The sequence below is a fragment of the Ambystoma mexicanum genome, chromosome 12 (assembly GCF_040938575.1).
Source record: "Ambystoma mexicanum isolate Mex_15411 chromosome 12, UKY_AmexF1_1, whole genome shotgun sequence".
NCBI classification, from domain to species: domain Eukaryota; kingdom Metazoa; phylum Chordata; class Amphibia; order Caudata; family Ambystomatidae; genus Ambystoma; species Ambystoma mexicanum.
The window spans coordinates 530,871,220-530,893,902 of NC_090936.1; the positions used below are offsets into that span (position 1 = coordinate 530,871,220).

Genomic DNA, 22,683 nt, shown 5'->3' on the forward strand with positions numbered 1-22,683 from the left:
GGCCTGGTGGAGGGTGCCCTGCAATGCTGGGGGGTGGGGTGGTGGGAGACATGAGTGGGGGCCTGGTGGTGCTGCCCCTGCACTGCTAGGGGGTGGGGTGATGGGAGACATGAGTGGGGACCTCGTGGAGGGTGCCCATGCACTGCTGGGGGGTGGGGGTGATGGGAAACATGAGTGGGGGCCTGGTGGAGGGTGCCCCTGCACTGCTGGGGGTGGGGGTGGTGGGAGACATGAGTGGGGGCCTGGTGGTGCTGCCCCTGCACTGCTGGGGGGTGGGGGTGGTGGGAGACATGGGTGGGGGCCTGGTGGAGGGTGCCCCTGCCCTGCTGGGGGGTGGGGTTGGTGGGAGACATGAGTGGGGGCCTGGTGGAGGGTGCCCCTGCACTGCTGGGGGGTGGGGGTGGTGGGAGACATGAGTGGGGGCCTGGTGGTGCTGCCCCTGCACTGCTAGGGGGTGGGGGTGGTGGGAGACATGAGTGGGGGCCTGGTGGAGGGTGCCCCTGGATGCTGGGGGGTGGGGGTGCAGGGGGACATGAGTTGGACATGAGTGAGGTCCTGGTGGAGGGTGCCCCTGCACTGCTGGGGTGGGGGTGGTGGGAGACATGAGTGGGGGCCTGGTGGAGGGTGCCCCTGCACTGCTGGGGGGTGGGGGTGGTGGGAGACATGAGTTGGACATGAGTGGGGGCCTGGTGGAGGGTGCCCCTGCACTGCTGGGGTGTGGGGGTGGTGGGAGACATGGGTCGGGGCCTGGTGGAGGGTGCCCTGCAATGCTGGGGGGTGGGGGTGGTGTGAGACATGAGTGGGGGCCTGGTGGTGCTGCCCCTGCACTGCTCTGGGGTGGGGGTGGTGGGAGACATGAGTGGGGGCCTGGTGGAGGGTGCCCCTGCACTGCTGGGGGGTGGGGTGATGGGAGACATGAGTGGGGGCCTGGTGGTGCTGCCCCTGCACTGCTAGGGGGTGGGGGTGATGGGAGACATGAGTGGGGGCCTGGTGGAGGGTGCCCCTGCACTGCTGGGGGGTGGGGGTGGTGGGAGACATGAGTTGGACATGAGTGGGGGCCTGGTGGAGGGTGCCCCTGCACTGCTGGGGGGGGGTGGTGGGAGACATGAGTGGGGGCCTGGTGGAGGGTGCCCCTGCACTGCTGGGGGGTGGGGGTGGTGGGAGACATGAGTGGGGGCCTGGTGGAGGGTGCCCTGCAATGCTGGGGGGTGGGGGTGGTGTGAGACATGAGTGGGGGCCTGGTGGTGCTGCCCCTGCACTGCTGGGGGGGGGTGGTGGGAGACATGAGTGGGGGCCTGGTGGTGCTGCCCCTGCACTGCTAGGGGGTGGGGGTGGTGGGAGACATGAGTGGGGGCCTGGCGGAGGGTGCCCTGCAATGCTGGGGGGTGGGGGTGGTGTGAGACATGAGTGGGGGCCTGGTGGTGCTGCCCCTGCACTGCTCTTGGGTGGGGGTGGTGGGAGACATGAGTGGGGGCCTGGTGGAGGGTGCCCCTGCACTGCTGGGGGGTGGGGGTGATGGGAGACAAGAGTGGGGGCCTGGTGGTGCTGCCCCTGCACTGCTAGGGGGTGGGGGTGATGGGAGACATGAGTGGGGGCCTGGTGGAGGGTGCCCCTGCACTGCTGGGGGGTGGGGGTGGTGAGAGACATGAGTTGGACATGAGTGGGGGCCTGGTGGAGGGTGCCCCTGCACTGCTGGGGGGTGGGGTTGGTGGGAGACATGAGTGGGGGCCTGGTGGAGGGTGCCCTGCAATGCTGGGGGGTGGGGGTGGTGGGAGACATGAGTGGGGGCCTGGTGGTGCTGCCCCTGCACTGCTGGGGGGCTGGGGGTGGTGGGAGACATGAGTGGGGGCCTGGTGGAGGGTGCCCCTGCACTGCTGGGGGGTGGGGGTGATGGGAGACAAGAGTGGGGGCCTGGTGGTGCTGCCCCTGCACTGCTAGGGGGTGGGGGTGGTGGGAGACATGAGTTGGACATGAGTGGGGGCCTGGTGGAGGGTGCCCCTGCACTGCTGGGGGGTGGGGGTGATGGGAGACATGAGTGGGGGCCTGGTGGAGGGTGCCCTGCAATGCTGGGGGGTGGGGGTGGTGGGAGACATGAGTGGGGGCCTGGTGGTGCTGCCCCTGCACTGCTAGGGGGTGGGGGTGATGGGAGACATGAGTGGGGGCCTCGTGGAGGGTGCCCATGCACTGTTGGGGGGTGGGGGTGATGGGAGACATGAGTGGGGGCCTGGTGGAGGGTGCCCCTGCACTGCTGGGGGGTGGGGGTGGTGGGAGACATGAGTGGGGGCCTGGTGGTGCTGCCCCTGCACTGCTAGGGGGTGGGGGTGGTGGGAGACATGAGTAGGGGCCTGGTGGAGGGTGCCCCTGGATGCTGGGGGGTGGGGGTGCAGGGGGACATGAGTTGGACATGAGTGGGGGCCTGGTGGAGGGTGCCCCTGCACTGCTGGGGGGTGGGGGTGGTGGGAGACATGAGTGGGGGCCTGGTGGAGGGTGCCCCTGCACTGCTGGGGGGTGGGGGTGGTGGGAGACATGAGTGGGGGCCTGGTGGTGCTGCCCCTGCACTGCTAGGGGGTGGGGGTGGTGGGAGACATGAGTGGGGGCCTGGTGGAGGGTGCCCCTGGATGCTGGGGCGTGGGGGTGCAGGGGGACATGAGTTGGACATGAGTGGGGGCCTGGTGGAGGGTGCCCTGCACTGCTGGGGGGTGGGGGTGATGGGAGACATGAGTGGGGGCCTGGTGGAGGGTGCCCTGCAATGCTGGGGGGTGGGGGTGATGGGAGACATGAGTGGGGGCCTGGTGGAGGGTGCCCCTGGATGCTGGCGGGTGGGGGTGAAGGGGGCCATGAGTGGGGGCCTGGTGGAGGGTGCCCCTGGATGCTCGGAGGTGCAGGGGGCCATGAGTGGGGGCCTGGTGGAGGGTGCCCCTGGATGCTGGGGGGTGGGGGTGATAGGGGACATGAGTGGGGGCCTGGTGGAGGGTGCCCCACAGTGCTGGCGGGTGGGGGTGCTGGGTGACATGAGCAGGTGTGCAGGGTAGTCCCCTGTGGTGTCGGCTGCCTGCAGGGGCCGTGGAGGGTGTACAGGGAATACCTGGGAGCACACAGCCAAATCGTGTGTAGAATTTCCCGCATACCCCTGAGATCCACGTACCCAGCCAAGTCGCGTGTGGAAATTCCCGCGCACGTACCCGGCCAAATCGCGTGTGGAACTTCCCGCGCACCCCTGAAATCCACGTACCCTGCCAAATCGCGTGTGAGACTTCCCGCGCACCCCTGAGATCCACGTACCCAGCCAAATCGCGTGTGGAAATTCCCGCGCACGTACCCGGCCAAATCGCGTGTGGAACTTCCCACGCACCCCTGAAATCCACGTACCCTGCCAAATCGCGTGTGAGACTTCCCGCGCACCCCTGAGATCCACGTACCCAGCCAAATCGCATGTGGAACTTCCCGCGCACCCCTGAAATCCACGTACCCTGCCAAATCGCGTGTGAAACTTCCCGCGCACCCCGGAATACACGCACACATTATTTTTCAGTCAGCGGGTGTCCGTGTTTGTGGGTACCCCTTTGCACGTCATTTGTCCTGGAGGGCCACAGTATATATATTTGTTTTGTTGCGGCCATAATCGGGCTCTGGTTGGCGCATGTACTGTGCCATTTTCACGAAATTGTTTAATCTGAGCCTTTAGACAAGTAAGGGTCAGCTAGGGATAGTTTAAGTTTTATTAGCTATTTCGGAAAAGTCTTATGATTTAAAATGTATTCACTGTTTTGCTAACACCAAATCATTTTTTGTCAGTTCCCATATATTGGGTTCCCATGTTTATTTCCTAGTGGGGTTGTACCCCTACTTCTGTGAACCTTTGCATACATTCTGCTCGCATTGATTGTATGGACTAAATAGTCCTGTTTTTTTTTTTTTTTTTTTTCTCTTTTTAAATACCATTGCTTTTGTATGTTTTTCATGTTGTATGTACTTATTAAATTGACACATTGTCTTGTTACAAACTAACGATTAAAGCAAGTTTATAATTTTTTTATGCCAATGTATTTTTTCCCCTTTTTTTCTCACAAAGGGTACTTTGACTGGTGAGAGACCAGTAAATTAAAATATTGAATTTGATTTAAACTATTGTTTAGGCTACCAGGAGAATAATACTGTCAGCTCCACAAATGATATTTTTTGACTTTGTATGTCCAGGCACACCCTTGTGTTTATAGGGGCCACAGTATAGGACATTCATCATAGCTGTATATGGGTGCTATTTGTTGGCGCACCTTTTGGCGCACATTTATTACAGGCGCAGAGATGCTACCGCCTGCTTTCTTGTGGCGGTCGTGTTTGTGCCTGTGCGCTGGTTTGACCGTGCGCTTTTTTGCCCTATTCGATTCCATGAATACGTGTTGTAGGCGAGCGTGTGGGCGTTCCGCGCACTTGCACCCTGTACTTCCCCCGTGACGCCCACATTTTGGCAAGTTGTTCCCCATTCTGAGTGTTACGCCCTGTGTTCCGCCTACTTTTGTTGTGTGCGCCGCGCTATGTGCGATTTTCGCTGTGGCCTGTGCGATTTTCGCTGTGACCTGGCGCACGCCGTTAGATGGCCTGTGCGCCAACGTGCGCCGTGCACTTTTTTAGCACACATCCAATGGTTTTCTCGCGCACGGCCTTCCATGAATCGATGTGCGCTGCTTTTCGTGCGATTTTCGCACTTGCACTGCGATTTTCGCTATTCCACTGCGAATCGCACGTTTTTGGCCACTTGCGCCGCGCTAATTATTCCATGAATCGGCCTGAATATATTCTAATTGTTACATTTTCTTAGAGGGATCTTTTTTAATTTAGAAGCTGATTTTTGTCCCATTGGAAAGGTATGTCTCTTTGTTGTTTTTTGCTTTCTATTGTCTTAGTGGGATTTTAAACATTGAGGACACCTTCATTTGTTTCCTTTGTGTTTTCTTTTTTTTCTATTCCCACTTCTCCATGTAGATCGGCCCTGATGAAGGCGATGTCTCTGAAATGCATTGGTCCTAATTTTCACGTCTGCAGTGTGACACATTCATTTAAGATGAATAAAGGGTTTTTAACACATGGGCCTGTACAATCTGCCATACTGAATTGGTGTCTCCTTCAGTCCTCACTTTGGTCTACATATACCTGATAGTGCCAAGTCATGTGATCTTTAGTGCTCCTAAAACATACTTACACTACTCTTACATTGTATTTGAACTAACTGGTGGTGCCCACTCAACCCTCCTAGAGTGGTGTAAATTCCCATAGGATCCATGCATACTTTTGGCGGATTTACATGAGCTTTAATACAGAGTGGATTCACCTGAAGCTTTTTCCTGGAACTGAATTTTCCACTTTCTATCGAAACTCGAAATTTGACAGCTCAGAAAAAGTGACAGTAATTATGTTACTGCAAAAAAAGCAATGGTAATAAAATTACCACCACTTATTTCCTCCACCTCTAATAGGCCCATTCTCTGTTATGGTGTGCATACTAAAAATCAATGTGATAAAACATTGCATCTAAAACAAACATGGGGTGTAGAGGTGCACTCTTATTATTTGCAAACTGTGGCTGTTCAATGGTTGAATGAAGTAACCCTTAATGTTGTTTCAATTTAGGTGCTCCTGTGTGAGTCTTGGCTAAGAGGCTTACAATAGAATTAGAGAAAAGGTCCACCATTAACTTGGTGGGCAAACACAGGGCACACTTTTATCTGATGAACATTAGTAAATATTGCATAAATGTTTAAAGAAAATATACTGTTTAATTTGATTTAAGTTGCTTTATTTCAAGACAACTATTTTTTCAAGATGGTTTGTGTCACAGGTACAAATTCCAACAAATAATTAACTTGTGCGTTCCACAAGACAATGGTTTCAGCAATATGCAGTCATTATAGACAAACAAATTTGTAACATTGGTTTTTCCTTAATCACAACACATGAGATTACAGTTCTCACAAAACAGAGTGTACGACGCGTTTCGGGACTAGCCCTTCTTCAGGTACAATTTTCAAGCTTTACTTTTCCTGTAAGTTGAAATAAAGATAAAAATATAGAACTTATATTTAATTTAATTAAAGCGTGTCTATTTAAGTTTTATAAAACGCTGTGAAATAATCAAACGAAAACACAACTGACCTGTGTTCTTAAAGTGCCAATGGTAACTGAAACAAGATATATGGGATCAACTAGCTGGTGAAATCTTCTAGGTGTTAGACACTGATGCCTAATAGAGAAATGCAAAATAATTTTTCAAAAACTAATCATGTGTTTTATGTGTACAAGAACCGCGAGTGGGACCAAGTCGCTCTACAAAAGCGCTGGGTCCCACTCCACGGTAATTTCATCTGTTTTTTTTTAAAAAGCATCACAATATGCTCACCATGTTCACATATGCTGGTGGATTGAGAGTGGAAATTTTCATGTGACATGGAGAATCCTTTACCGTTTTCATCTACATGATAATGATAGTATTGTCCACACTTGTCTTTAAATATAATCCACTTCGCCGTTCTATAAATAGTAACAGAAAGTGCGGATTGTAATAATCTCAAAACTCTTGGACTAGACTGTTTAAGGATAACTGGCCGTGTAATTAGCACTATTTATGGTACTGCCGGCTTACTTGTTTTCCTTGAACGGACTGCTGCTTGTTGTGCTCGTCTTCGTGCCGCAATCGTGATGTAGACATTCCAATGTCAACTCCAGCCTGGAGAAACAAGGTTCGCTGTGCGTTCCTGTCGGAGACTTTCTCATTGATTTCTTCGTCACGGATGAGGACGCGTGAGCGTTTTTACTTTCTACTAAAACGATGATGTTAACTGAGTGACGGCTAGGGACATTGGGTAATTTGAGTATGGTCCAAAGTGTTTGCAAATGCAGAGCGCCATTTTGTAGTGTCTTGCCGCATCTCGAGTTTCGTTGTTTTGTATTAATTCTATTGTGGTGAGAGAAAGTTGTTAAACACGGGAGCACTGTATTACAGAATGTGCATTTCTGTAACATGGTAATCCATATTTGTAAATTGTCAGGCATAGTAATTATGCCATTTGAAAGTGTATTATTTCAATTGGTTTACAGATGACAGCTCATATCCCAATCAACGTTCATACCTTTCGGGTACATCGATTCCAATTTGTCAATCCAATACAGTTCGCGTTGTAAAAGAGTTTTTGCCAGATTACCGCCTCTCCTTGATACAATTACCTGTTCCAAGATAATACATTTGATTTGGGCAATTGAATGGGACTCTTTCAATAAGTGTTGTGCTACCGGTGAGCATTCATTTTTAAGTCTGATGTTAGACTTATGCTCAGACCAACGGGTTTTTGCTTTTCTTGTTGTCATCCCTACATAAAATATTCTGCAGGGGCATTTGATGTCATAAATGATATTTTTTGAATCGCATGTGGTTATGTACCATAGCTGAATTTTGTATCCTTTGTGGGGATGATTCAAGAATTCACCCTTTATCAAATTATTACAATTATTGCAATTGTTGCATGGTAAGGTCCCTTTGAAATTCTGTTTAATTGTTCTTTTGACTGAGAAATCCGCTTTAGTCAGATTGTCCTTTATGGATCTGCTTTTGCTATATGCAAACAGAGGTGACGATGGAAACAGTTCTGCCAATGTTGGATCTAATGATAGAATTTTCCAATGTTTTTTCACGATGTTCTTGATTTTAGCACTCTGATTCGAATAAGTAGTTACAAAAACCAGACTTTTGGATTCCTTCTGTTGTTTAGGTTTGAGAGCCTCCTGTCTCTGTATCTGTCTAGCTCTGTTTGCACTTTCCTCTATTTTCTATGGATCATATACTCTTTGTTCAAATTTGATAGCCAGATCATGGGACTTATTCCTGTAATCAGTTTCTTCTGAGATGATTCTGCGGTATCTTAGGAATTGACTTAATGGAATACTAGAGATTGTATTCCTTTGGTTGCAACTTCTCGCGTGTAATAGGCTGTTTCTGTCTGTTTCTTTTGAAAAAATCGTTGTGAGTAGATTCCCATTTTTTATGTAGACTCTTAAGTCTAGAAAATCAATCAGTGTCCTGCTCATTTTGGAAGTGAATTTAATCCTTGGGGCCATTGTGTCCATAAATTGAAAGAATTCTTTTAGTTCTTCAACTAAAGTTTCTTTGCAAGTTTGGAAGGTGGAGAAAAGGTTGTTGGTCCAGTGAAACCAAGGAAGGACCCAGGCCGTTTAGGTCCTCCTGAATTAGACACAAGCCTTAGTCTTGTACAAATGTCCACCAATCAAATATGAGTACAAATGGGAATCCAAAGACAATGTCGTGGGGAAGACATATGCAGACTGAGCTGTCAGATATTTTCTAGATGCAGGCATTTAGCCAGGTCTCATGAAGGTAACTGTTCTTGCTTTCAATCCATGGGTGAACACAGTGTCTGTGGTTTCAAATGTCAAGTAGGTTGAAGAGTCTACAGTCAGTATTGAGAAAGGAACAATGAGATAATAGAAAGTCATATTGTAGGATCAGTTCTGCTGAGCTTATGTTCAGGTACACAGCAAAGTTCAGATACAGGTTGTTGACCAACACAAATTCTCCTCAAAGTTTCAAAGAAATGGCAGGCTGCATACATTTGCACCATCATGAAGAATAACACAGCTACCCACAGACAATTGTAGTCATTAGGATACACAAACTACAGAACGGGGAAATTGCTGTCTGCTTGCAATATACCACATTGTGCATATAAAACAGAATAAGAATCCAGACAACCAACACAAACACTTTGATCATGATTGAATGTACAAAAAGCAATCACGCAGGGGTTCTTTGCATCTTTACATCTCCTTGCGTCTATGCCTTCAATCACTTCCTCAACAAACAATGTTATCAGCAAGAGTGTGTGCTGTTTTGGTGCAATCAGTGCTTTGTTGAAATCACAAATGCAAGCCATCATCTGGAGTGAGGCCAGAGGTTGTACCTCTGTGGGGCATTTGACATGTACATTGAGGAGCAGGGGTGTGCAGTGGTTCACTTTCTTCAACAGTGTTTGAACTCACTGTATTTGAGGCTGGAGCACCAGTTGAAGATGACATCCAGGCTGACTTTGGGAGCTGGACAGTATGTCTAATATTCAGAGAAGGAGGCAGGTCAGTGTTGCAGGTGCTGGTGAAGAGTGGGGTAGCATAGCCACGGTAGCAGATATGGTTGGCGGCAATGCTTCTGTAGACTATGTCTGTACTGCTGTTACCTGAGGGAGACCATTTTATAAGAGGATACATACATTCATGAAGAATGTCTCCACACGTTACTACAGTATGGGTAGTGAGAAGAATTTGAAGTGCCTCCCACCACCTGGGTTGAATCACCAAGGTCCTCTGGTGCATATAGGTGTAGACCCAGTCTCCTGACTTGAGTGAATGTCAGGGTCCATTGGAAATTTGGGGCATGGTCTCATCCTTCTGGGAATGGACTGATCTAATTGCCTTTATAAAGGGATTTATAGTAGTTCAACATGCAAACCTTGTCAAAGTGAACGGTTATTTCACAAGGAACTTGTGGAGGGGCTGTGCCCATATTCCTGTGTCGGGTTGTGACCATATGCCTGTGTTCCCCTGTCAGCATATCATGGGGTGAAAATCGCCGCGTATGCTTGGATTTGTTGCAAATATGAAGCAGGACAAGGAGCAATACTTCTCAAAACTTGAGGCCCTTCTACTAGCAAATCTTGAAGGGGGCATCATTTTAATATATATGCTTCTTCGTTCTACAACACCACTGGACTGAGTTGGTCAGCACAGTGCAGGTGCTCGGTAATATATAGAGATTTGAAAAAATCTCTAAAAACCTGGGAAGTGAATTAGGCTCCCATATCTGTTGTGATTGGTAGAACAAACTAGAAAATGTATTTCATTACCAACCTTTTCATCACAGAAATTGCATCTGCCTTTCTACAGGGACAGGCCTCCACCCGCCCAGAAAACACATCCACTACTACTAGACATCATTAATAGGATAAACCATTGGTAAGGTGAATAAACCTTTGGTGAGCTGGAAAACGCCTATTTGAATGTTCTGAAAAGGGCATTTAGCGGTTAGGTGTGTGGAAGGCAAAGTCTTGCTAGCCTGACCAATATTGTGTTCTAAGCAGATAAGACAGGTGCTACAATATTGGTGAGCTAAACTTGCAGAAATAAGGAGTAAACCAATCATGTGTAATAGGAGTAATCATGGTCATCTTATAGTATTAGTCACTGAGTGGGTCAGTCAACAGACATAGGGTAAAATCCATCTAGGCACTACTGGGTTGACATCAGGATTGTGCCGTAATGTGTCACTTCCCAAAGTAGAATGTTTGGGAGATCAGTATGCCCTTGCTTATTCAGAGGCTAGATCCTGCAACACTGTCAGACTAGAAAGGGTGCTGTTTGGGCACTGGTTTACTGAATCATAAATAAATAGATTGTTATGAGTGAAAGGGCTGCTGAGGGCCATGGTTCCAGCTAGTTTCCTTGAGCAACATCAGAAATGCACAAATCAGGTGCCTGCTGCTTAACGTTTTTGGGGGCAGAAGAAAGCAGTAGGGCATCTAATAAAGAATCTGTATAGAGTCCATTGAAAATAGGCATTGTGGTTTTGGATAAGACGCCTTGCTGTTTCCACAAAATTGCAGATGAATCCATTGGCAGTAGTCTGTATAAGTGTTGGCAGATCTCTCAAAACGAGCAGTCAGGTCAGCAACTTAAGCAGACCGGTTAATTGGCAAGCATCAAGTTTCTAACACTTCACACTGGCCCTCATTACGACCCTGGCGGAGAGGGGTTTACGCCAGCGTAATGCATGGCGTACCTCTCCGCCAGATTAGGACTTTCCGTAGCGCCATGGTGATTTTTACGCCCGGATTTTCCGGGCGGAAAAATCCATGGCGCTACGGGTCCCCTCGTTAATTACGCCACCGTATTCTACGGTGGCGTAATTAACGCCTTCCCCACTCCCATTATACCCTATGGGGCAAAAATGGGAATGGGGAAGGGTAAATGGGGATTGGGGACTTACCGCCCCGCCAAGGTCGGAATGGGGCGGTAAGTCCGCCAACCCCCATGGCGGAGTTGGCAGCTCTGCGCCATGGTCCATAGTGCAAATTGCACCATGGACCTCCGCCAGGGTCGTAATGAGGGCCACTGTATGCACCGAGTAACGTGACATGGTTGACCCTGGGGAATCCCTCAAAGAAGAACTATCAAGACAGAGAAACAACTCAGGGTCCTTTTTAGTCCCAGTATGGGGAGTAGGAAGGGCCCAGTAACAATTAAACTGCCTTGAGGCTCACCATCAGAGGGTGTTGGAAGCAAGGTTGGAATAGAACAATAAGATATAGTCAGATTAGCAGCAGAAAGTAATGCATGTTTATATTTAGTCAAATGGGAAATAGGAATTTGCTGGGTTTTCCCTTTCAGGAGTAACGCGTTAACATCCTGCTGCAATGCCACAGTCACTTGGTGACCTAAAACAAGAGTGTCTGCCTTTTCTGCCAACTGAGCAGTTGCATCAACAGAGCAAAGACAGGGTACAAGTCCAGCTGCAACGGGTTCAAGCGCTGAGCTTTAGTAAGTGATACAGTGGTGTTTTTTAGTGTGCAGTCGAGTCAAAACCTCTAAAACGATTCCATCACATTAATCAGAATAAAGGGTAAATGGTTTCTGATGATTCGAAAGACCTACAGTAGGTTTCTTCGGACAGCTCCTGTTTGATATTTGCAAATGCTGTGTCCACTTACAAGGGCCAACAAAGAGGCTCAGGGTTTGAATCAAGGTGAAGAGTTAGCAAAGGCTTTATGATAGAGATCGAGCCCTTTATTAATTACCAACCATATCTAGCCACCCCAAAGAAAACTTCTTACCTGTTTTGCAAGTTACAGGTTTGGGAACTCAAAGGATGGCAACAATTCAGTCTAACTCATCTGAGGGTGTTCTTTCAAAACATTATGACCCTTCAAAGCAAGTGATGTTAAGAGGTCAGGAGAAACCTGCTGAGATTATTCCAGTGATGCTTATGCTATCAGCAATTCATCAATATACTACACTAACACTGACCTACCTTTAAACTTTAATGAGTGCAAATCTCTCTTCAAAATCTGGGGGAAAATCATTGGACTTTCCAAAACCCCCTGGGAAACAGTTGAATAAGTGTATTGCAGGTTTTAATGAGTCAAGGCACACAGGTACTGTCAAGGTGTACATGTACAGAAAAGAATTCAGAGCACATGTCTCCTACTGTAAAATGGAAACTGGAAAGGATGCGGAAAAGATCAGGTTGTGTTTTGATCTCGCTGGTTCAGACACTCTGATTTCCAATGCCAGAATTCCTTACAATACTTATGCTTCTCATTGTAGCAATTGGGAGCAGGCGGTTCTAGATTCTGGACTCTGCCGGCTACCTTGGTTAAGTAGTGGACCATTTCCCCTAGACCTCCACGCTCGCTCTGTGCCGGTCCTGCCAAGTGTCCCACTCTCCTTTGAGAGGGTTGCAGTTGCTGATCCTGCAGTGCAATAAACTTAGCTTCAGTTGCTTCTTTTTATCATTCTGCTTTTTCCTGAATGTAGTTGGCTGCTAGCAGAACCTCAGTCAAATTATTTCCGTCCCAAACTGTGAGTACCCTGTTTATTCCATTCAGGGTCTTGGGGACTGTAGCCCCATTATGAATTTGGGCACAATGGCTTTCTGTGCTGTTTCATTTGTACTGGGTATGTGAGAAACCTGAAGCTGTCTCACTGACTAGTCCCCGAGGATCTGTCATCCAGGTGGCCAGGACACGGCCACTGCTATTGGATTCAGTTCCTGGGGGTTGACCAGTGAGGGAGGATCAGCTGGATGGGGGGTCCTTAGGGAGTGGAAGTGGGACACAGACGGGTGAGATGCTGTATCCCCCTCCTTCCAACACCTTTTCCATCTCCTACCATGTAGGATATTCCAAAACACTGCCCCCCCCTTTTCCGACACAAACACTTTCACACACCACAGACAACGGACTAACATCAGAGCCGTTTACCTGACATGTCCCAACACAAGGGTCAGGCAAAGTCAGGCAATTGACCTGAATCACCCATGCCCAACGGCCCTTTCCCTTCCCGACAAGGAGAAAAGGTGGAGCACAAGAGCGCAATACGAGCAAGGAAAACCACATAACAAGACAGCAATCCAGGCACTGCAGTTAAAAAGGAGAAAGACGGCACAAACTGAGAAGTTGACAAGGAGAGAAGCAACCTTGCCCTTTCTGACCAAGGCACGTGAGACCTCTGTGGAACAGTTTATAAGTCTGTGAACAATAGCCCAAGTGTGTTGCAGCAGATGTCAATGGTACACCAGACCCTCCTTCGCTGATGATCAAGCCGGGAAGAAACGCTTGTCTCTGTGGTACCAACCTTGAATCCAACCACCAGACCATTAAGAATGTGCTATTCCAACACGATTGTCACGCCCAAATCACGCAAGGTGCGCGCTGGTGGTGCCAGCTTTCCCACTCGGGCCGCCACCCACTGGAACGCACTGCCACCTCACATCAGAATGATTGAATCCCACCAAGCCTTCCGCAAAGCTGTTAAAACCAAGCTCTTTGTATGAAACGTACCTGAATGCATTCTGTTACTGTATTATGAATATCATGCCTCACCTGCAACTATGCCTGTAATTTTGTATCCATAAGACCTCTGGTCTCATGCATATCTGCTGAATTAAGAATCCAACACCTACTTGTAACAGCGCCTCGATGCCCATGGGCTGCAAGTGCGCTATACAAATGCGAATAAATAAATAAATACAAAGAGGAAGGAATTCCAGTGGTTTGTCGAGGGGGGAGTCAATAAGAAACTGAACTGTGTTGAATGAAAACTAGCAAACGGCTAATTGAACTTTGAAAGCATAAAGAGCAATTGATGTAAAAAGTGTAAACCAGTAACAGAGGAGTACGCACCACGTGGGTGTATACTCAAGAAACACTGGGCGATTACCCAATTATTTAAACTACTAAAACCAGATTTCCTTTGGAAAGGCGAGACAAGGGGTAAAATTGGTCATACAGGGATCTTGTAAAATCCTCTGTACAGTTGAATCTTTGACCGACAGATGATTGTGAAGCTAAGGGAAGTAAATCCACCATCGTAAGAGTTGAATGGAAAAGACAAGATTGGCAAGAGTGAACCCGAACGAAGGATGCTGATAAAGAGGGGGCGAAGTCTAAGTCCCAAAATACATTGTGTTGACAGGCGTAAACCCGGCAGAGGGATGTCCACAGTGAACTGTACAAAAAGACAATAAGATGTATTGGATGTCCTCCCAAATGCTCCACATGATTGCGCTAAAACAGCATTTCATACCTGACAATGGTTCTTGGCTGTTCTGAAGCATTGTCACATGTTACAGCTCTGAGGGACAGTTTATACCCAGAGAGTGGTCCAAAGCTAAGGAAAAAGGAAAGCAATAGGGTTACACACATGGGGTAAAAGCCCAGTGAACCTGGTCTGATCAAATGGCTAGGATTGAAAGAGATGTAGAATAGAAGTAGAGAGAAAGAAAATATGTATTTCTTTATTTTATATAAACCTTTGTACAGCACTGCCACTGCCCATAGGGGCTTGGAGTGACTTAAACATTTGAAAAGGGAGGTGGTGAAAAAAGAAGTTACAATGATGACTCCTTGGGGACTTTGGTGAAATTACAATGAGCAGTAATTTCACTGAAATGTGGCTACTAGATTTACCTCCATCATGACGCTGGAGGAAAATCCTCTACTTCAAGGTCAAACTCGTAGCCCGGTGGTGCTGTTAAAATGGTGGTGGTATATCTGTTACCACCTAAAACATGTGTATGGTTTCTTTTTTCGACGAACCTGGGTTTGTAAGACCTTTTAATGAGAGTCCCTTGCTAAAACCGGTGTCGGCACAGTCTTGGGGAAAGGTCAGAACTCGTTTACTACAGTAAATCCTGGGATTGTGGGTCTCCAGCCAGGGCCTTCCCAATATCATCTGGAACTGAGGAGTGCTGATGATGAGATTGAAGGTAATGTCCTCTTGGTGACCGTCCTGACACAGAAGCGTGACCTTCTCAGTGTAATGCATCACTGGGCCGAATGATAGCTGAGATCCATCAACTGCTGTGTCGTTTTCCGAAACTTGCTTCTGTCGGAGAGGAAGGCCTATCCGGGTAGCCAGTACTTGGTCCATGTAATTTCCCACAGCTCCACTGTCAATGTGTGCCTCCAAGGCATGTAATTTCAACAGTTGCTTGTGGTTTACAAGGAGCACAGGGATGACTAGATGTGAGGACTGTATAGGTTCCTTTTTACCGCTCGACAAGTGGACTCCTACACTTGCCCGGCGCTGGCATTTCCCGAAGTCCTGTTATTCTTCTTCACCCTTGTCAGTTGCTCCAACTGCTTTCCTGGGTGTTTTCACTGGGCATTCTCGAAGATAGTGACCTTCCTTATCACAGTACAAATGAAGCTGCTGCTGTCTCATTTTCTCCATTTCCACCTTGGTGAGTGGGCTCCACAAGGCTCCGATTTGCATTGGCTTGGACTGATCATGTGATTTGGTTTGATTCTCACAGGGTCGCACGTAGACCGATCGCCCCTCGGCCTTGGCCCGATCCATCTTCCGATCCTGCACTCTGTGATCGAGCTGTACTGTCAGGTTGATGTATTCAGCACATCTTTCTGGGGGATTTACTACTTGGGCTAATATGTCCTTAAGTTACCCTCGCAAGCCTCGGTAAAAGAGCGCTGTTCTTTTCTCCTCTAGCCAGTTAGTTTGTGCTATCAGACGATTGAAGGAAGTGATATATGTTAGTAACTCTTGATTACCTTGCCATAGTGATGACAGTTCATTGTCCAGAGCCCGACCTTGAGTATGCCGTGCAAATAGTTTCTCCATTTCACGCTGGAAACCTCCAAAGTCTGGAAGCAAAGGATCATCCTTGTTTACCAAGGGTATTGACCAGTCCGCTGCACTACCTCCCAAATATGAGAGTACAAATGCCACTCTCGCTTGATCATTGGGGAATGCCCCAGGTCTGCACACGAAAGGTAGGCGACATTGATTCATAAAGATGGCATACTTATTCGGATCGTCTGTGAAGCGTTCTAGTGGGGGCAGGGGAACCCCCCAGGAAAAACAACTTGTACTGGCGTGGGCTGTGGAGGCGCGGCAGGAGGGGCATGCACCGGCAGTGGGACCTGGCCTGCCTGTGCCTGGAGCATTTGCCTTGCTAGTTCATCTGTCCGCTCCCGGTTCCCAATTAGATCCCTCCTTAGGGCATTGGTTTCCTGTCTTGAGGCATGAACTTCAGCCCGTAACTCTTCTAGTAATCAGGCCAACTGGTCAGTTTCAGAAGTTTCCATAACGCCCAGGCAGAGATTCAAAGAGGAGCGGCTAGTTCAGTTACGCTCACCTGGTCTCTGCGGAGGTGATGGGGCATGGTTGCAGCCCTCCCGGGGGTGAGGTCGCTCGGGTCTGACTTCGCCCTCTGCGCTTATGTGTTGACTGGTGGTAATAGGTGATGCTGCTTGGGACTGCTCCTGAGTGGAAAATAGGGGGCGTCAGTATGCCAGCTTGTGCGTCTGATCCCCATCCAGACGCCTTCTCCCAAACTCTGGTGCCCATGGGATGGGCTGTCCCTGGAAAGATCACCTGTTGATTCGTTTTGGCGAGCACTCCGTCCTGCTGCTTCTGGCAGGGGCGCTTGTATGATCTGGACTGAGTTCCTCCACTGTTCCCTTGCATGTGGTAGTCCAGTCCTGCTGCGACTACGCCACTATACTTCGGCTAAGTGTTCCTGTTTGCCTTTGTCTTTCCTCGTCTGTTTTTGTTGTATTGTAAAGTTGGTTGCCTTGTATTGCTGTCCATTCCACTTTTGATGTTTGCTCGTTTGCTTTCTTCCCTTGCAGGCGATGTTGCTGGCTTGGCAGAAGTTGCGGAGCTCGAGGCAGCAGCCGGAGGGAATGAGGAACGAAGCTTCAGTGGTACAGTAGCTGGTAAATTGTTAACTAGGGGGCGCAGAGGGTTCAAATGCGGCGCAGCAGTAGGACGGATGTTCTAAACTTGTCTTTCTTCTTCTTCACAGGGTACGAAATCGTGGATACGGAGTGCAGTGCTGCGGCATCGGGATCAAGATCACTGGATGTCAGGAGATGAGTCTGCAGATGAACTGATGAAGCACCGGTTTCCTGGAGGTGAGTATGCAGGAGAATGCCTGGTTTCAAAGGTAAGTAAACTGGTCCAAGCGGCGGTGAGCGTCATGTTGCACGCGAGTGCACAGTAACGCGAAGCACCACCTTAAGGATGGAGCAACTGAAATAACGTGTTCCTGCTCACATCTCTATATGAGCCTGGCACCAAAGGCGCCAGGACTGAGGCCAGCCAGGGCCCCTGTGTTTATGGGTCCCAAAGGGACATAAGTGAGTCAAGTGACCCATTGCCCCATCACTAGATGGTGTGGTTTTTGTATTCTGGGGCATGTGGCCATGCCACATGCTGTGGATGTCTGCAGGTGTGGAATCTCTTCTTAATCTGTAGCCCCTCACATACCTGTAGTATGGTAGCAGTGATAAAATGAAGTCCATTGTTGGAGCATATCACTCTAGGTAACCTAAATCTAGGGAAGTACTCTTTTAGAATGACTTTTGCAGTGGACATAGCAGTATTATCCTTCAAAGGGAAATCCTCAACTCATTTGCTGAATGCACATATTACTACTAATATATATTTGAAATGTTGGCATCGCTCTATCTCAATTAAGTCAAAATGAATCACTTCAAATGGCACGGAGGGAGGTCGTAAACTACATTTAGGTGCTGGTATTACCTTCCCAATGTTTTGTTGTAGACAGATCATACAGTTCTGAACTAGCTGCTCCTCAATTTTGGGAATTTTGGCATTTCTCCATACTGGGTCTAAATGTCTATAAATACCTTTCGCAATAATGTGAGCTAGTCTTTAGTAACCACAGCTGTTACATAAGCGTTGGGCAGCATCCATCTTTCTATATTATGATCAACCCAACATCCTTCATTATCCAGCCCTGCATTTCCAGAACCCCATTGTTCAATTTCCTCTGCTGTGTCTTCGGCTTGAATTGCTTGCACAACACTAATGCCCACATCATCCCACTCTCAGCGACCCACCCAGCAGATTCCAATACACACATTCCCGATTTTGGGTCTGTGGCAGTTTGCTTGGCTATTTTGTCTGCAAATATGTTCCCTCTCCCAATATCATCAGTTACTCTCTGGTGTGCTGTTCATTTCATTATAGCCAATTGTTTAGGAGAGACAATGCTGATAATAGTTACACTATCAAGGGACAGTGTTGAATCTTAGTACCATGAGATGTTAAAAATCCCCTCCCGGGTCATAGTCTCACAAAGTTGTGAGCTACTCCAAAGGCGTACTGACTGTCAGTATAAATATTTACTCTACGCCCCTGGGATATCTCACAAGCTCTAGTCAAAGAAATCAGTTCTGCAGTCTGGGCAGAATTGTGAGGAATTCTCCTGCTTTCGATAATGTTGTCTAAGGTAGTAATTGCATAGGCAGTGGTAGAAGTGCCGTCTAGGAGTTTAAAGCAAGAACCATCACAAAATATGTGCCCATCCAGGGATCCCAAGGGTGTGTTTCTTAAATCAATCCCCCCTTTCGTGTCTTGTTCAGTGACATAGAGGCAATCATGATTGGTGTCATTAGTACTGTCCTTGTTTAAAGGAGGTAAAAGTTTGGCCGAATTCAAAGAATTTGATCTCTTAATTTTGATGTGGGGTTTAAAAAGAATAAGCTCATATCTCGTGAGCCAGGCAGATGTGAAATGCTGAGTTTGCGTTCTGCGTTCTATTCAGTAGTACATCTACTGAGCGAGGCACCATCACGGTTAAGGAGTGACCCAAAAAAATGTGCTCACGGTTTTACTGATGCAGCGTTAGTAGCCACGGCCTTCAGACATTTCGGCAAAGCGAATGCAACAGGGTCCAACGTGGAGGAAAAATAGCTGCATGGCTTGTTCTTTCCTCCATGTTCCTGTTTCAGATCGGCCAAAGCATAACCATTCCTTTCATGTATGAATAATACAAATTCCTTGACATAATTTGGTGTGCCCAATACTGGTGCGGAACATAGAGCAGTGTTTAGCAGATCAAAAGCATCTTGACAAACTGTATCCCAAGGTAGAGGTAATGCTACATCTTTCCTTGTTAGTGTCAACAAAGGCTTAATCAAGAGAGAAAAATGTGGAATCCATTGCCTACAATAGGAAGCCATCCCGATAAAAGCCCTAACCTCTTTCTGCGTATTTGGTACTGCCATGTTAGATATGCTCTGTATTCTTTCAGGCTTAAGTCGCCTTCCCTCCTTCGACAGTAGATATCCTAAATAGGCAACCTCCTGTTGACAATGCTGACATTTCTTTAAAGAGGCTTTATGACCATTGTCGGATAGATTCAGTAACAAAATACTGCTCTCTGAATCTGCAGCGATAACTAGTCATCTATGTATTCTATTAGTGTGCAAGTGCAAGGTAATTCAAGCGTATCTAGTTGTTCTTTGAGGGCCCTATTTTAAATTCTAGGACTCTGTGTACCCTTGCGGTATTCGAGTGAACGTAAAAGAACGTCCTGCATGGGAAAAAGCAAACAAATACCTGCTATCTGTGCATGGGTATGCAAAATGACTGGAAAATGCATAGCCGTTGCGGGAAACATAGTCAGAATGGTACTGATGTCAGGAACAATTGGAAACTGGGGTGCCACTACCTTATTAATAGCTCTGACATCAATAACAAAACAGTAGGGTAATGCATTGTCACCTTTCTTATAAACAGGCAAAACAGGGCTGCTACATGTGCAACCAGAGATTTCCTCAATTACACCTTGATGCATCAAATCAGAGACAACACTTTTAAGCACTTGTTCACCATCAACTGAAACTTTATATTGTGGAATGCGAGGCAATGTAACACTGGTTTCAGTCTACTCCCATTCATTTCACCATAGAGAAAAAGTCAAAATTTCTGCGCAGTGCACAGCAAAAGCCACTGAATGGAATTGGACAAGGTATGAAACAACTTTTGCATGAAGCATTGACTCGATTTCCGGGAGGGGTCTGGGGCTATTCAGTCCAGTGGTTAAAATATTTCACAGAGAAAGTGGTGCCCCTTCTCACAAAATGATAGCTATATCTCCCATGGTGCTTTGCAAAAGGAAGGCATTTTTTTGTTTCAATGCGAGAGATAACTGCAAATAGATAACTGCAAATATAACGGGAATGTCTGATGCTATCCAAAAACAAAAAGGTAGAAAAAAATGCCATTTGCAGAAACAAAAAGGATGAAATGGCATCAGGCTAGATGTGGGGAAGGGGAAAGAGAACACTGTGTGAAATTGAGGAGTTGTGGGGTCTGGGCGCTAAGTTCAGAGGGTGTCCACTAGGGGGTCCAACAGAAACATATTGCAGGGGGGACATGCACAGTGGACACAGCCGAAGGCCATGACTAGTGCCCAGTTTAAAAAACAAAACTTGAAATTCACTGAAAAAACCTTAGTTAAAGTACAGTTAAGTTGCTCAGATTTAATGCAACAAAATCCTTGAATTCAGCAGATGTGGGCAGTCACGACTTTGACCATGTGCTCTTTCCATATTGCACCATTTAGTTCCTTAAAGTAACCCAGTAGCCATAGCCTTTGGCCACGCCCACAATCCCCTACTTCACTGTAGCTGTAAAATGCCACTTTTTTGTAGATCTCATTTTTTAAAGTTGCTTCTTTTTAAAAACCTTTTTTTACATAACTGCGGTTGTTTTAACCCCCCGATAATAGCAATGCACTACAAATAACCCCCATTATCCGTGAACACCCTTACATAACCGCGGTTATCTGTAAAAAGCACACAAAATCCAAAACTCTTCCCTGCCCTCACCATGTGCCCCCCCCTCCTCTTGACTGCGGTTATGCGAAAACGTTCAAGCTCTGAACTTGGTCCCCAATCTCCCCCACTTCCCTAATTTCACATGTTATTCCCTTTTCCCCTCCCACCTCTAGCCGGATGCCATTTCATCCTTTTCCTCCTCCAAATGACTTTTTTTCCACTTTACATTTTCGGCTAACCCTGGTTATAACCGTGGTTATCTCTCGCATTGAGAACACAAAACATGTCAGGTTTTCATTTTTGAAAGCCTCTCTGCTGAAAAGCACATTGGAAAAAAAGTAGCTATCATTTTTGGAGAAGCCTTCTCTGTCAAATATTTTAACTACTTGACAGAATAACCACAGATCCCTCCTGCAAATCAAGTCGACACTTCTTGCACAAGTTTTTGTGTACTTTGTCCAATTTCTTCCAGCGATTTTTGCTGTGTATGAAATTGTGACTTTCTCTGTTGGAAAATTAATGGGAGTAAGCCGAAACAGTGTATTTTGCTTTCCTTTTTCATTTCTTAACACATCATTCCCAAAATGCCCAATCTATGGGAGGGCCATAACAAACTGTATGTTTAGAAAATATCAACCAGTAAGTCAAACGTTATTAGCAAATACATTTTCGGGTTTCCTATGGAACTTGATACTCAACTTACCTTTTTTTAACTTAATAACTCAGTCCAATACAAATATATATGAGGGCTGATTTACTAAGATGAATAAGGGTTTCTATGTGGTGTTACCAAAAAGGTTGAAGCATTTTTCACCAACATTTTTTATCAAAAAAACACCACATTTTTTTCATTTTGTATTGGGGGTGTTCCCCCCAGTCCCCCAGTTTCCCTATATTTATAACCCCACCCCAACCCCCTCTCCACCCATTTTAACCCCTTACTCTTTCCTCATATATAGTTTTAAATAAAATGTGTTGTTTTTTCGTTAAAAATATTTCGATAATAAATGCTTCAATTAAATGTTTTTCGGTAAAATCACTGGCTACCAAATAAGAATCTTAAGTTAGTGCCCAAGTCATTTTTCTACTTACACCTTTTTGCGAGCTTAGTAAATTTAATCTTACTTAAGCTATTTATTTAGCTTAATAAATCCGTCCCACATATCATATGCCTTTGTGCTAGCACAAGGCATACTTAAGGTGAAGACTGTCAGGGTAATTCATAGAAATTCGCACAAAAGTGGCGCACGCGGCTGGCGCAGTGTTCCCGTGCGAATGTCTGCGCCAGTCGCGTGCGCTAAAATCGATTTCCGTGCACAGTGTATTCATGGATTTTAGCCTCCAAAAGCAGCTGTGGCGCAGAGTGGTGCAGCGACCCTGCAGCAGCACCAGTTACGCCCCCAAGAACGCCCCCGCTCAAGGAAAAGCCATCAAAATCCCCAATCCAGCGCAAAGGGCTGCGCCAACCCTGGACCAGTTTACCGGACTGGCAAACAGCAAACGCCAAGCGGGGAACGTGTATTACGGGCTTTGCTGTAACTTCCACACGCGAAAGGGCCTGTGCGAGTGGGGTATGTGTATAACTGTTGTTCGCGTGAATTTTTACATGCGATTGGCCTGGGTACATGTATTCCAGCGGTGTGCGGGAAGTTTCACACGTGATTGGCCTGGGTACATGTATTTCAGGGGTGCGCAGGAAGTTTCACACGCGATTGGGCCTGGGGGAGCGGGGTATGTGCATTTCAGGGGGTCGCGGGTAGTTTCAAACACAATTGGTCTGGGTACGTGTATTTCG

At 47.2% G+C, this 22,683-nt stretch overlaps 1 protein-coding gene across 3 annotated transcripts in view; it reads right to left on the bottom strand.

The window, feature by feature from the left end:
* Window positions 1-22,683, bottom strand: part of LOC138513746 (C-type lectin lectoxin-Thr1-like) — a 634,248-nt gene that overhangs the window by 485,892 nt on the left and 125,673 nt on the right. The window contains exon 6 of one of the 3 annotated variants that reach the window (XM_069628831.1): window positions 5,772-8,456. The exons of the other annotated variants lie outside the window; for them this stretch is intronic. Within the exon in view, the coding sequence (XP_069484932.1) occupies window positions 8,365-8,456 (92 nt within the window). The 3' untranslated portion in view covers window positions 5,772-8,364. Of the gene's footprint in view, window positions 1-5,771; window positions 8,457-22,683 lie in introns of those variants that run through there. 3 annotated transcript variants of the gene reach the window in all.